The 16214-nt window shown below is 29.4% G+C and overlaps 1 protein-coding gene across 1 annotated transcript in view; it reads left to right on the top strand.

Moving 5' to 3' along the window:
* Positions 1-1695: 1695 nt before the first annotated feature.
* The window catches only part of LOC113364321, a gene marked incomplete at its 3' end in the record, with an annotated part of 33328 nt that continues 18809 nt past the window's right edge, over positions 1696-16214 (top strand). The window contains 4 exon segments of the mRNA XM_026606810.1: positions 1696-1964; positions 8079-8357; positions 10750-12072; positions 14081-14303. Coding sequence (XP_026462595.1) covers positions 1893-1964; positions 8079-8357; positions 10750-12072; positions 14081-14303 — 1897 coding nt within the window.

The raw sequence follows: 16214 nt of genomic DNA, 5'->3' as shown, positions 1-16214 counted from the left end.
CATAATGCTTATAAAATATAAATATTCAATCAACTATCATTCATTATATATGAACCACATACACTCACACACACACATATATATATATATATATATATATATATATATATATTGACATACATACAAAGTTTTTTATCTCATCCCAGACAACTATTATTATTTATTTATACTTATATTTAATTATGGTTATTATCTAATGGGTATTTTACTATGTAACATATTACACTATATATTATTATGCAAATTTTAATATATAAAAAATGTATTTATTACAATTTTATTTAAAATATAGCTCAACTAAGGTGAAGATATAAATCAGCTGAAAATTTTACCATTTTTGAACTTTCCGAACCACACACACACACACACACACACATATATATATATATATATATATATATTGACATACATCAAAGTTTTTTATCTCATCCCACACAACTATTATTATTTATTTATGCTTATTTTTAATTATGGTTATTATCTAATTAGTATTTTATTATCTATCATATTATATTATACATTATTTTGCAAATTTTACGATATAAAATTAGTATTTATTATTTTGTCATTTAAATTATAGCTCAACCAGGTGGAAGTATAAAATAGCTCAAACTTTTACCATTTTTGAACTTCCCGCCATATATAAACAGGTATGAAGTGCGTTCCGCTTTGTTTGAATTTCCAAAAATTTATATAAAAATTCAAATAAAATGCAAAATTTATCATATCTATAGCATTTTATTATAAACTATGTGTCACTTCATAAGTTTTGATTCTCAAAATAAGTATTTATCAAGTTTTTTTAAATTTAAATTATAGTTTATTTTCAAACCATTACCTTTTCACCTTTCCTGAAAATGAAATTTTAACTTCATTGTTTTTTTTTGAGATTATATAATAATATTATTATATTTAATTATAGAATACAGGGGATTGTTCTTAAAACAATATGGACAAGAAGTACAATAATAAGAAGTTCTATTTATATTTCAATAAACACAATTGTAAATCTTACTTGCTTATGAAATATTGATATTAAATAAACTGTAATTCATTATACACACACACATATATAAATAAATACATATATAATATATATATATATATATATAATTATAAACAACGTTTTCTATACATGCATCCCCTTTCATACAACTGATTTATACTTATTTATATAATTATTATTTTATTATGTATCATATATTATACTAAATATTGTTATGCAAATTTTACTATATAAAATTAGTATTTATTATTTTTTTATTTAAATTATAATTCAATTAAGGTGAAAGTATAAAATAGCTCAAACTTTTACCATTTTTGAACTTCCCGCCATATATGAACAGGTATGAAGTACTTCCCGCTTTGTTTGAATTCCTTAAAATTCACATAAAAATTCAAATAAAATGCTAAATTTATCATATCAATAGCTTTATATCACACACTTTGTATCATTTCGTAATTTTTGATTACCAAAATAAGTATAGATCAAGTTTTTTTTAAATTTAAATTATAGTTTGTTTCCAAACCATTACCTTTTCACCTTTCCTGCTCACCTACGCAAAATTTTCACCGAGCGTCCTCTATCGCATTTGTCAAACCCGTCGCATTGAAAGTTCCAACAAAGCAAAAATTCCACTGACATATTGACATCTTGCTTAATTTTATTATTTCTTGTATACCAATTAACGCCAAGTCACTAACAAAATCGTTCTATAACAAAAAACGAACCCGAAACAATTATGATTTCATAGAAAAAAACAAGTCAAATTCAAGTGAAGTGTTAATATGTCTGTCAGATCGGGTGCTGCTGTTGTGATGTGTAGAAAATTTTCTATTAACATATGTCCGTGTATTTAGTGTTATATAATTATTAATTGAAGTGATTCAAGATGCAGAATTCGAATTATTCGGAAGGGCCTCAGGATCCGGCTTTTAATTTGTATAATTCGGCAACGGATCAGGTCAGTGCCAGAAATTAGGTTAGATTTTATTAGTGTGTCAAAAAATCAATTGGCAGAAATTGACAAGAGGATTGGACACGTATGGGAATGGAAATTTGGGGACAACTGTTTAATAGTTGATCTCTGACATAAAATGAATTATTAAAATCTTAGACATGGATTTTTGTAGGTGGTTTATTTGTATTTATATTTGTACCAATCAAGTAACACATCAAACTCTAATTCAATCCAAAATAATATATGTCTACATCCAAAAACATTCCATGCAATTATTTATTCATTTAACCTATCCTACGATAACACTATCATAGTGCTCAAAGCACTGTATAACTATCATGTAAATGTATCATGTAAATTTTTGAAAATTTTACATAACATAATTATATGTTCAAAGGTAATCCTTCGATCCATTGTATTTCTATCAATCTGGGTGACTGTACTTGCAAAATCACTTAGTGAAAAAAATATATTAATATAATAGATATTATATTAATGAAATGTATATATATAAAATTTGAAAACTGTTTTTATAACTTCTCATACCAGGCACTTCTGTCTGTCTGAGATATGAAAATAATATATATATATATATATATATATATATATATATATAATTTACATATCCACAAATGTTCGATTAAATAAATATTATAATATCAAATGATTAACATAGATAGTTCTGTAAATTTTTTTTTGTACCTAATTATTACTCTTTCAGAGAAATAAATAAAATCTTTCTGATCGAGTGGAAATACATGGAAAGCAAATTGCATTTTTGCAAAAATTCATCCTCTAAATATTATTAGAAAATAGTAATAGATTGGAATGTGAAAGTTAAAAGATTTATCATTATAATTTTGCCTACACTTTTACTATTTGTTCAAACATTAGGTAAACCTAACCTAACATGACAAGTTACCGATTAGATCCCCCTGATTAGACTTTTCTGTTTATTTTTTGTATATAAAGTAGGTTTAAGGTATTATTGTGACTTAAGATAATGAGGTATTTCTAGGCCATTAGGCTGAAATAAATAAATATAATAAAAAGAATAATGTCAAGTTACCGAAAGAATTAAATTTCCCTTAAATATAAAAGCATACTGTTGACTTTGTACAAGCAAATTCTTGACAAAATTGTTAAACAAGGATAAAAGATATTCTGATATATCTTTCAGCTTCTATTTGATGGTGTATGTTCGATTTAATAATTTTTAACTTAAACAATACTGCTATATTGTAATAATTATTTATTTATGGCTTCTAGTTACAACACAGCTGGATTCTAATTTGTTTTATAAAAAATGCAAATTTGTTTTCCATATATTACCACTCACTACTTTAACAAAGATTTAATATTAGAAGATTTAGCATTACAATTTTGCCAACACTTTTGCTGTTCGTCAAAACTTTAAATAAACCTAACCTAACATGACCAATTACTGAATGAATTAAATTCCACATAAATTGTAAAAGCATACAATAGACTTTGTACAAACAAATTGTGAAGTAAAGATCAAATATATTCTCATATATCACTTAGCATTGTTTTGGTGTTATTCGATCAATATAATGGTTTTTAATTTGAACAATACTGTGATATTATAATAATCATTTATGTCTTCGAGCTACAATGCAGCTGGATTCTGATTTGTTTTCAATATATTTCCACTTGATACTTCATCAGAATGATTTCTTTTATTTTTATGAATGAGTAATAATTACAAATAAATATTGCTACTACCATTTATTTGTTTATATTTGTATTACATTTATTTACTATTGTTTAACATTGACATTGGCATTGCAAACATACATTACACATTGTTTGTTGTAATCTTAATTAGATTATAAACAATTTACACAAATAACTATGTTAAACATTTGGTATTATAATATTTATTAAATCTTGAACATTTATAGATTTGGTAATTAATTACTAAAAAAAATTGGACTATTGCCATATTTACATATATATATGATGATAATTTTGTTGACGTTGATACATATTTGAACATTTTTTTGCAGCCCAATCGTTCAATTAAAAAAAGATTAAATAGAAAAAAAAATTAAACGTTTCGACACTTGATGTGTGTCATCAATCATTAATCTAAAAAAAACATATTACATAAATAGCAATAGTTGATATTAAATATAAAAATATAAAGAGGAAAAATTATATACATACCAAACCAGAAAAAACAACAGAAAAAAATTATTATGTAAAATTCATTGAACACTAAAATTGTGTAAAAAAATAATATACTAATATATAAATAAACGAGAAATTAAATGAGCACATATTGCCCTCCTATATTGTATGTGTTCAATCGCAGTGCATTATGAACACTGATCAAGGTTACGCAGCACGTGCGGTAGAGTGAGTGGAAGCGGGTGTAAGAAATAAAAGAGGAATGAGAAATAGAGTATTTTTACACTATTACTATAGTTTTATCGTTCATTAAATCTTAGAAATTTCTTTTGACAAACTCTAAAAAGAATTATCGAAATCCGAATAACCGTTTAGAAGTATTAAATCATACACCCGTACAGAAGAATTTTATATCTTTAGCTGTTGATAATATTCAGTTTTTGTGGAATATTTTTATAATTTTTAAAGTAGTACAAAAACAATCTGTAGAATTTATGTAATTAATTTAGGAGGAAATCGACCAAATTTTTATTTAACAAATGAAGATATAACGATTAATGAGAAAAATAAAATTCAGCTTGATAATGACTATATAAAATAATTTTTGATAAAAAACATGATGTCGTTGTGTACAATAGACGTATTTTTTTCAAATTTGTTCCAAATAATTCAGAATTGCTGTATTTTTAGACGAAAATGCAAACTAGAACAGATGAAATGTGTTAATTGCTAAATTTTTTTTTTTAGTTTTCAGCGAAAAACGAGAACTTCATTGTCGAAGTTAAAAATTGTCTGAAAAGTTTAAAAGCCTAATTCTCATTAAATCGAAATTCCACTTACGTCCAGTTTGAAGAATTCTTTCAAGTCGTTTAATCATTTCATTCTAATCTTTCCTGTTTTGCATCCAAAAATATTTGCAATTCGTCGCTCGAATTGTAAACAATTCGCAGATTATTGTTGTTTTTTTGCATATCGACATTCTCGTGTGTATTGAGAAAAATAATAACAAAGTACAAATTTTTCAGACATATTTATTGTTAAAACATACAACCGATAAGAAAGTTTGTTTTTACTTTTTGTGACATTAACGGCATGCGATATTAAATATATGTATTAAATATATGTGATATTAAAGAACATATTTTTTCTTATCTGGCAATACTATTGTGTATATTTCTTCTTATCTGGCAAAATCGGTTTAATGTTCGATTTGTATTGCGTTTGTACAAATAAAAGAACAATAACATTTGAATCAGGAAGAGTACTTTTACCTGCCAATAATAATAATAGTAATGTTGAATATTTATCTCTAAATTTTTATTTATGACTAATAAGGCTACAGGTCTCAGTTTCATTCCTTAAATTTATTTCTTCTCCAAAAATAGAACGAGATAACTTACTAATGTGATTTTTTTAAAAATATTTCTCATTTTGTGCCGATATATCTAGATGCTAATTTTTTGTCGAGGTTCTCATAAATTAGAAAATGTTCATTTACATTAACTTCTCGTGGGGTTAGCTATTGTCATCATCCAAAAATAGAAAGTAAAAATTTCTGTATCTTTTCGTTTTGAATATTCACGTTTCAGAGCTTTCTGAACATTTTGTCATAACTCATAAAAAATGTAAGTGTGCGTGTGCGTTTTTTTGTATAGCGAAGGAAAATCATTTATGCATACTAGACAAAGTCTTTTGCTGGATATGTTCACTAAAACTTTCACTTTGCCCTTGCCTCTGATCCCCACGGAAAACGCTGTTAGGCATCACTTCGTAGGGGGAGGATCTAGAATATTGTCATTTTTAGTCGACGTTTTTGGGAGTACCGCTCAACCAATTTGAATAATTCAGAAAGCAATCGATTCCTCTTGATAGGGAGATGTGCTGATTAGTTTTTGGCAAAGGTAGGCCGAGCCGTTTAGAAGCAAAGAATGCTGAAAACAAAAGTCAAGGTTTTGAGAGAACGAAGTATCCGATTTGAATGATTCAAAAAAACATTCGATTCGTAATGATAGGAAGAAGTAGTGATTAGTTTTTGGCAAAGGCAGGCTTCGCCGTTTAGGAGGTACCGAGCTAAATGTGTAAAATATGGCAGTTTTTGAGAGAACAATGCATCCGATTTGAATGATTTAAAATCTTTCTGCTTGTGTTAACGTAACGATTGCTTTTGGAAAAAAATTGTTTCAACTAAATTTATTTTTAGAATATTTAATTGTGTCGCGAGAAGTTCCAGCAATTTGTCTTAAGGCACGATGCCATACACCACCAGTTTTTATTTCTTATTATCATCACATTTTAGCAATTATATTGAGCAAGTTTTACAAGAAGCCTTGAAGTCATTTGCAATTATAAATTTACGTTATAATCTTAACTACCTAATGACCGATGATCCTTCCTTGTGGTACTCCCGTATTGATATTCTTAAATTATTTATTATTTTTAAAATAACTTCATTATTAATATATTCATATTGATCCATATATTGATTCATTATTAATCATACACATAACTTGTATTACGCGATTTTTTATTCATTTGTTTATTATTGAATAGTTAGTAAATTCGTTGCTGTGGTAATTGGTGACATCTGCAGTGGAATAATAATAATTATCATGTGTCGAAATCAAATGTCCACATATTTAAATGTAAAATCGAATGAGCTCAGTTTATATGAAGTAAAATTCGGTAGAAGTTAACTGATCACCAAGTATAATTAGATGGCAAACACGGTCGCTATGACATTACATCATTTTTAATTTTTTGAGCATATCATAGATGGCGCCACCGACCGTAGCACGTAAATTTACCCTTGAGTTTAATTCTAGATAAGATTTATATAAATATGCAATATAGAGAAGATGATTTGACTAATAAATGAAGTGAGAACAAAATATTACTTGCGTTGAATAGCTATGAAATGTATTCTGCCTTATATTTTTATCGATTTTTTATTTAATGATAGTTATATAAAATATAATAACATTGCAAAAAATCAAAAAAGGTAATGAATTAAAATTAAAATACTTCTTATTGCCGACGTAGATATATGAAAAATAATTAAATCTTTTTCATACATTAAAATATATTAGTCACAAGCTTATACGGCGAATAAAAATAATCAATAATAATTATTATTATTTTTATTTGGCGCGTTGGATTTTTTATTATGACTAATGAATATACTTATATACAAGATATAAATAAATTTTGGTTTTTGATAAATATTTCTATACTCATATACAGAATTTGACGAGACGTGCGATAACGACGAGCCTTGCTCGTCGCTCTTGCAAAGCGACTTTATATGGGTCTTCTTGTACCGGCAGCGCGCGTACTAGCTTCAGTTTTTCCAACTTTTCACCCAAAGTTCCACTTAGATTTAAATGAATTTTTGAATAACAGAAGAAAAATGTACAGGCATTCGAATGATGCTAATATAAAAGTAGTCCAAAGAGCCGCACTGGTAGAAAATGGAAAATGAAAAATCATTTTCACTTTTTCACGCACTAGCAAATATTTTTTTCACATTATTTGTTATGAAAAACATAGACAAGATCGGTATAAATAGAATGACGTTAAAATTTTTTCTATATTTTTCATATTTCCGATAAAAAGTGAGTTTAAAAAAAGGGGCCACTTTCACATGCTTTCACTGATATCTCTGCCAAATTATGAGCTACCGATTTGAAATTTGGTATATCGGATTTTCTCGAAAATACCTATAAAATGGCATCAAAAAAATTATTTAAATACCAGGGAGGGCCAATTCTGTATGGAAACGCGCCCATACCCTTTTGCACCATTAATTTGAATGCCAAAAGCAGCGCCATCACGTCCGAGCGGAGCACCCTTTAAGTATCCCTTCTGAACGTAAAAATCGGGAAAGAGTAACATCTATATAAATACATCATATTAATATTGTCTAGGGACCATTACCATCATCTCCATTTCTTCATTTATTTACAGTCCCGGTCAGCTAACAACATCCATCACCAATCAGCGCCCCCGACCGCCAATAATTGGTTCACGGGCGTCAATCATCATCAAGTGCAACATCCAAGCAATCATTTCCATCAACAGCATGCGGTGATGAATCAGCAACACTATCATCAACAACAAGATCCGCCGCAACCGTTAGGCGGCGCTAGTAACTTTGTAGGTTATCAGCAGATAAATAATCCGCCGCCAGGACGGACGACGACGTCGTTGCATGGCCAGACGGCGCAGTTAAATAATACATATAGTGTGGGTTTGGTTTGGATTTTTTTACTAGACTAAAATGTGTAGATTAAGGGGCACAACTAGTGTGAAATTTTCAAAAAATCGAATTTTGAATTTAAAAATAGCATACTAAAATTTTAAATCGATATCTTAAATAGTTTTGAGTTACAGTCATTTAAAAGAGTATGTATTAGAGATGGGCTTATCATATCCGAAGCCGGATCGGTTAAAATTTGACTCCGCTTCATGATGGAGTTATATCCGCTTAACAACTCCACAACTCCGACATTTTTGAAACCTAATACCCGACACAAATGTGTTCCCTAGTGTGTTGTTAACATATCTAAGGATTTTTTAAGACTTTGGAAATAGTTACAAATAGTTCAAACTAGAGATGGGTTTATCATATCCGAAGCCGGTTCGACTCGGATTTGACTCCGCTTCATCGTGGAGTTATATCCGCTTAACAACTCCACGACTCCGATAATTTTGAAACCAAAATACTCGATGCAAATGTGTTCTAATGTGCGTTGTTTATGTATCTAAGGATTTGTCAAATCCTGTTAATTATTAGAAATGAAAATTTATGAATAAATATCAATAAAATAATTTTTCTAAAAAAATAAACAAATAAACGAATGACAGATTGTAAAATTTTTCGGTCAACCAGATGATCGACTCAGTACCTCGTAATTTTAGCAGTGTTGACCAAAGTAAAAACGCAAAACTTGAGAATCAAAATCAATTTAATTATTTCCTTTTGATGAGAAAATAATTGATTTTTTGGATTAATTTTATATAAAAATTGTGTAATAAACTTTGTAAAAAACTGCTTTCAAAATTTTTCTTCTGCTATTTCCATTTGGGAATTAATCTTATATTGCGTAGTTCGATTAGCATATTATTACTTTTACACAATTATATAATTGTGTAAAAGTAATAATATAATACTGAATATTTTTTGCTGCTTAAATACTAATGATATCACTGACAAAATTTGTACTCTAAAGTATTGTTATTTTAGGCTATGGAAAAACCAGATTAAATAAACGTATTTCGTTTCGTACATTTTTGGGTATGTATATTCCTGATTGCCGTCATTCACTGCCAAAGATTGTCGTAGTTAGAAATATAACCCCTTACTATTCAATAAATTATACATTGGAGCTATTCACATTTGAACACAATTTTATTGTTCTGTATCTTTGAAGTAATATTTTTGTATTTTCTGGAAAAAAACCGTATACCTAAAAGGTCATAAAACTGCCTGTGAGACAAGAAAGTGACCGCTTCCTTCCCAAAGCAAAAACGACAAAAGCAATAAACGTCTGCACGAGTTAACAGATTTAATACCAGTTTCGGAAAGTCGGATATGACAAATCCTGTGAAAATCCTGTGAAACAATTCCACTCGGTTTCACTCCGAGGGAGGAGTTGTATCGGAGTGATAACTCCTGAGTGAGTTACCCATCTCTAGTTCAAACATTTTTGTTCATTTTATTATAATAATTACTATTTTATGCGTTTCAATATGCATACAAAACTCAAATTGACAAAAAAACTTGGGAATCGAAATCAATTTTGTAATTATTTTTGAACAGAAAATGTCTGAACTGTTTATAAACTATTTCCAAAGTATTAATAAATCTTTAGATATGTTAACAACACACTAGCGAACAAATTTGTGTCAAGTAGTATGTTTCAAAGTTGTCGGAGTTGTGGAGTTATTAAGTGGATATAACTCCTTTCTGAAGCGGAGTCAAATCCTAACCGATGCGGCTTCGGATATGATAAGCCCATCTCTAGTATATAGTATAACGATCATGTTATCTTTAAACGCGTTTTTCTTGAAACAGCATTTTCCGAATTTGCTGAAATGATTACTCGGGGACAAATGATCCGATCGCTATCAAATTTTTTTTTGCATCTCCTTTATATAGTTCTACATACGATGACCCTCCAGTTTTTTGATCTGATCAAAAATCGAATTTTGGCAGGCCAAAAACGACCAGAATTTTGGGAAAAATTTAACTTTCTTCAACATGCCGCCATTTTGTCAATTTTGATTTTTTTTGTTTGCCCGAGATTGTTATCGTAGAGACAATATGTTTTAGTATAACGAGAATTTTATTTTAAATGTTTTATCAACGGAGAAGGCTGCAATCACCTCAGCAGTGGAGGATCTTTTTTTGGCGCCGCCGGAGATCGCGTGTCATTTCAAAAATATTTAATATTTTATGTCAAGAATTTTACCGTGTATTCTCAAAACATGTATAAACGTACCCTCAGAATTTTAAATAGATGGATTCACCAGTTTTTTTTTAATTCCCAAAAATGGCCTTTGTTTAGGTTGTCACACTAGGCGTGCCCCTTAAGTGGTCTGATCTTGGATTATTAAGCTGGTTTTGTTTTTACAGATCGCGAATAAACAGTATGTCCAGCAACAGTTACCTCAACCTCAACCGCAGCCGCAGCAGCACAATTGGATGCAACAGCAAAATTTCACAAATTCTAACTTTCAGCAAAATCCATCGATACCACAACAAGAACCACAAAACGAAGACGATCCATGGGATTGGGGCTGGGAGGACAATTCCAAAAATGCAAACAGGAAACCGATTCCACCAAAAGCACCAACGGAAAACACTACCAGTATACAAGATCAAATAAGAGATCAAGCGGATGCCATAATCTCCAGTTTTGGACAAGCCAACGACGCGTCCTGGAATTGGTCTTTTAACGATGCCAAAAAGGAGTCACAAATAGGAAATAATAAACCATTAGCGAATGCGCCCCCAAAAGTCGGACAGAATAGTCCGAGGAATATTTCCAGCTTGCAGAACGTTTCTAGAAGATCCAGTGGATCGAGTACCGGGCTGCAAGGAGAAAATTTTAATGCACCACCAACGATGATGCCTACAAATCAAGCTCTAGACAACCTCAATCAAGGTGTTAAGAATTTATCTTTACAAAATCATGATAGGGGTAATGTAGAAGTGGTCAGTAGTCAGAATTCAGTGGTGCAACCAGGACCTCCTAAAACTAGTAACGTCTTACCTCCGATGTCAGGTCCTGGTAATATGTCGTTTAGAAGAGCTGGTCAGATGTCACATAGAACTGCTAATAGAAACATTACAGCGGCGCAAAGTCAAAATATTATGCCTGTACAAAACTTTATGCAGCCAAGTTTTGACACCACTTACACTTTACCTGATACTAGCCAAAACATCGGTTTAAACCAAAATGAAATTGGTGAAAATCTGAATCTCCATACAAATTTAGAGCCTGCAAATGCAGTAAACCAAAACACTTTTCCCTGTTTCCCAGCTCAGTTGGATAGTACGAGTAAGAATCACCAGACACTACATCATCAATCTTTAGAATCTAATTTTACCAACCAGCCTGCAAATTTGTCGGTTCAACAAAACCAGGAACAGGATTTGGTCAATCAGTTTACAATGAGCCAACCACAAAATATATTAACTAGTCAAAATGTTCCTGAAATTGAACCGGAGCCGAATCAGAGTATGTTTGTCCAGCACAATTATGGTGGACATGATCACGAAAACTTTGAAATTAGCGTTGGACAAGATTTTTCGGTGAATGAAGATAGGCGAAATTTGCAGAATTTTGAACCACAAGAAGATAAAACCGCGGTTGTGAATTCGTCGATGAATATTAGGCAGGAAAATCCGAACGCGATTTTTCAACCTATTGCTCCGCAACCTACTTCTGTAGAGGTAAATATTTATATGATAAATTTATTTTTGCATAAATTTTAAAACATCTGTAAAATATGTGATAATTTGATGTGCATATGTGTAATAATCATTTTTGACCGCCAAATGGCTTATTTATGAATTTTGTTTATTGGATTTCCAAAACTGCTAGACTTCTCTCAAAAAAATTTTTAGTTCTTCATATCATTCATACAAATAAAATGTTTTTTTTTTAACTTCCCTTTGGGTAAGTTAAAGTAATCGCATAAAAATTGAAAATAAATTTTTTAAAAATTTTTACGTTTCAAAGGTTTCTCAGCATTTTGGCATACCTTAGAAAATTTGGATGTATGTGTGTATGTGTGTGTGCGGATACAAGTTTTCACCGACGATTTTGCGAACACGGATCAACCGATTTGAATAATTCAAAAAACATTTGATTCCTACTGATAAGGAGACGTGCTGATAAGTTTTTGGCAAAGGCAGGTCTAGCTGTTTCCGAGATACGGGGCAAAAAGTGGTAGAAATGATATTTCAGTTTTTGAGATAACGGGCCGTCCGATTTGAGTAATTCAAAAAACATTTTACTTTTATTGACGAAGTGAACAACTGGTAAAATTTTTATAAAGGAAGTCTAGTGTCGCCGAAGATCCAATAAAAAAAGTAAAAAATAATGCCATTTGACGTCAAAAATGAACATTAGACATATATATAAGGGTTTATACAAAAACCGACATTTTACAAAACCGATTTTCGAAATGTAAATTTCCAGAAAACTGGTTTTAGCCGGTTTTCGAATTTTATATAACAAATCAATTTTTGTTTGAATATTCTATAACAAAATAAGTTTTCGGCAAATTTAGTGGGATTTAAAGCAGTTTGTGACTGAATTTATTTAATGTTTAATTTTTTGATTAGTAAACAAAATTATTTTAATTTTAATTAGTAGAACAAAAAATAATAGTTGATCTGGATTAAATAACTTTGAAAATGATAATTCGTGATTCTTGCATCATCTTCACATATGAGAAGGTAAATATTTTTATGATAGTGAAAGGAAGAGTTCGAATAAATAAAAATAATGCATTTTTAACTTTAAATTAAATAAAAACTTAACTTTAAATTAAATAAAAAAAATAGTTACATATTGACACATGTTAATGTCAATTTTAATTCTAAAATCAATTAAACAAAACCCCGAGTTTATTCTATTCCAAGCAATTTTAATTAATTTAAAATATTTAATCATTTTTTGGTTGAATGAAATATGATTGCTAAAGCTGAGGACTTTTATCGATTTGTTTTTTAGAAGTGCCCTTTGATTACTCATAAAATTTTCTGAAATAGAAAATTACCTTCTCACTTGCAGCCGAACTAGGCTTAATCGTTTTTAAAGCGTGATATAATAATTCTGAAAAATTCATTTGTGGCTGCTAGGGCTAAAAACTGTTTTTTAAAGTTTGTTTAGAGCAATTCACTCCTTCAACAATAAGTCACATTGATCTAAATAAATATATTGATATAATAATCTAAATTAATATATACATTTGACGAAAGATAACGCAGAACCAGAACTATACCAGAATATATGATTCCAAATTTTAACGAATCGATATGATTCTAAATATCAAAACACTTGCTTCTATTTAGTATATTTGTCATTTTCCATTTATACAGTAAAAATCGACTTTTTCCGCTAAAAAAACCGGTTTTCGAATTTCACAATTTTCGTCAAAAAACCGGTTTTTGAAAACTGACAAACCCTAATATATATGTACATCCTATTATCAGAAATTTTATAAAAATTATAATAAGTACAAAGTTTAGCGCGATTGTTTAAAAAAATGTTAAAAAATTTCAAAAAAAAGTCAAAATACAAAAAAATCAGAAAATTCAAAATTTCTCAAAAATCTAATTTTTTCAAAGTTTTGTCATTTTTTTTAATAATTTACTTTTCGGTACGGGAAGTTCCAGCAATTTGCCTTAAGGCACAATGCCATACACACCACTAGTTTTATTTTTTTCTCAGCCAACATTACCTGCAGTGCCACTAACCGTAGCTCCTTCAACCACAAATCAAGAACGCAATGAATACCTACAAACAAGTCATCTGTCCGAAGTCAACACGCAGCCACAAGACAGCAACGACGCGAGTTTAGATCGCGACAATGGTGATACGTCCGTGATTCCTCCAGGACTCAGCAGGATGGTTCCTGGTTGCCCTGAGGAAAATTTGGACAGCACATCATACAGTAAATGAATGAAAAAAATTAAGGGGGTTGTTCTTATTTTTCGATTTTGACTTTTTTGATATTATGAAAGCTAAAAACCTTAGAATTATTTTAAAAAAATCATCTCAATATCTATTTTTTTGACGAAGTTATATATATATATATATATATATATATATATATATATGTATGTCCCACTGAAACCGTTTTTTTTTCATCGCTCTGCGAGCTATTGTATACCAGCTGCTCTCTTTTTCATTATAATACCTCATGCACATGACCTTTTTAATGTGTCCATCTTTGAACACCATGGTGTATTTAGTCATCAAAAATTTGGACAGCACATCATACAGTAAATGAATGAATCAAATTAAGGGGGTTGTTCGGTTTTTATTTATTTTTTTCGATTTTGAGATTTTTTGATATTATGAAAGCTAAAAACTTTAGAATTATTTTTAAAATAATCATATCAATATCTATTTTTTGACGAAGTTATAGTTTATATATATCTCTATATGCATGATCCTCTGAAAAGTTTTTTTCATCGCTCCCCGAGCTATTGTATGCCAGCTGCTCTCTTTTTCATTATAATGCCTCATGCACATGACCTTTTTAATGATGACCATCTTTGAACACCATGGTGTATTTAGTCATCAAAAATTTGGACAGCATATCATACAGTAAATGAATGAATCAAATTAAGGGGGTTGTTCGGTTTTTATTTTATTTTTTCGATTTTGAGATTTTTTGATATTATGAAAAGCTAAAACTTTAGAATTATTTTTAAATAATCATATCAATCTATTTTTGACGAAGTTATAGTTATATATATATCTCTATATGCATGATCCTCTGAAAACCGTTTTTTCATCGCTCCCCGAGCTATTGTATGCCAGCTGCTCTCTTTTTCATTATAATGCCTCATGCACATGACCTTTTTAATGATGACCATCTTTGAACACCATGTGTATTTAGTCATCAAAAATTTGGACAGCATATCATACAGTAAATGAATGAATCAAATTAAGGGGGTTGTTCGGTTTTTATTTATTTTTTTCGATTTTGAGATTTTTTGATATTATGAAAGCTAAAAACTTTAGAATTATTTTTAAAATAATCATATCAATATCTATTTTTTGACGAAGTTATAGTTATATATATATCTCTATATGCATGATCCTCTGAAACCGTTTTTTTCATCGCTCCCCGAGCTATTGTATGCCAGCTGCTCTCTTTTTCATTATAATGCCTCATGCACATGACCTTTTTAATGATGACCATCTTTGAACACCATGGTGTATTTAGTCATCAAAAATTTGGACAGCATATCATACAGTAAATGAATGAATCAAATTAAGGGGGTTGTTCGGTTTTTATTTATTTTTTTCGATTTTGAGATTTTTTGATATTAAGACAGCTAAAAACCGTAGAATTATTTTAAAAAAATCATCTCAATATCTATTTTTTGACGAAGTTATACATAGTGTATCGAGGCAAAAGATCGATATTGAGTACTTTAAAAAGTATCTAATCAAAATATCGATGCCAAAAAAATATTGTGGCGAAAGTATCGATAGTACTCTCAATATCGAATTTTGAGTACTTTTCATAAAAATCAAACATAAGTGCAAGAAAGATCTAAAACTCATTAAATATCATATCACAATATTAGAATGAATTCTATTGCTTGTATCTGATGTGCTAAATCAGAATCATTTTCAATATTGTAAAATTTTAACAGTAATTTTTCAATACTAATTTCAAATTCTATAATTTTTCAAAAAAAAAAGGACAAGTTATAATAGTTGAGTATTTTTGATTAAAACAATATAATAGTCTGATACTATTATATATTCAAAAAGCAATACTTTTTAAGTATTTTTAAGTACAATAATATTTTTAATATTTTTAAGTAAAATAATATTTTATAAT

Source organism: Ctenocephalides felis, unplaced genomic scaffold (genome assembly GCF_003426905.1).
Source record: "Ctenocephalides felis isolate EL2017-DRISC unplaced genomic scaffold, ASM342690v1 CF-g0.4_SCAFFOLD_00845, whole genome shotgun sequence".
In the NCBI taxonomy this organism is placed as follows: domain Eukaryota; kingdom Metazoa; phylum Arthropoda; class Insecta; order Siphonaptera; family Pulicidae; genus Ctenocephalides; species Ctenocephalides felis.
This window is presented reverse-complemented; position numbering and strand designations above follow the sequence as displayed.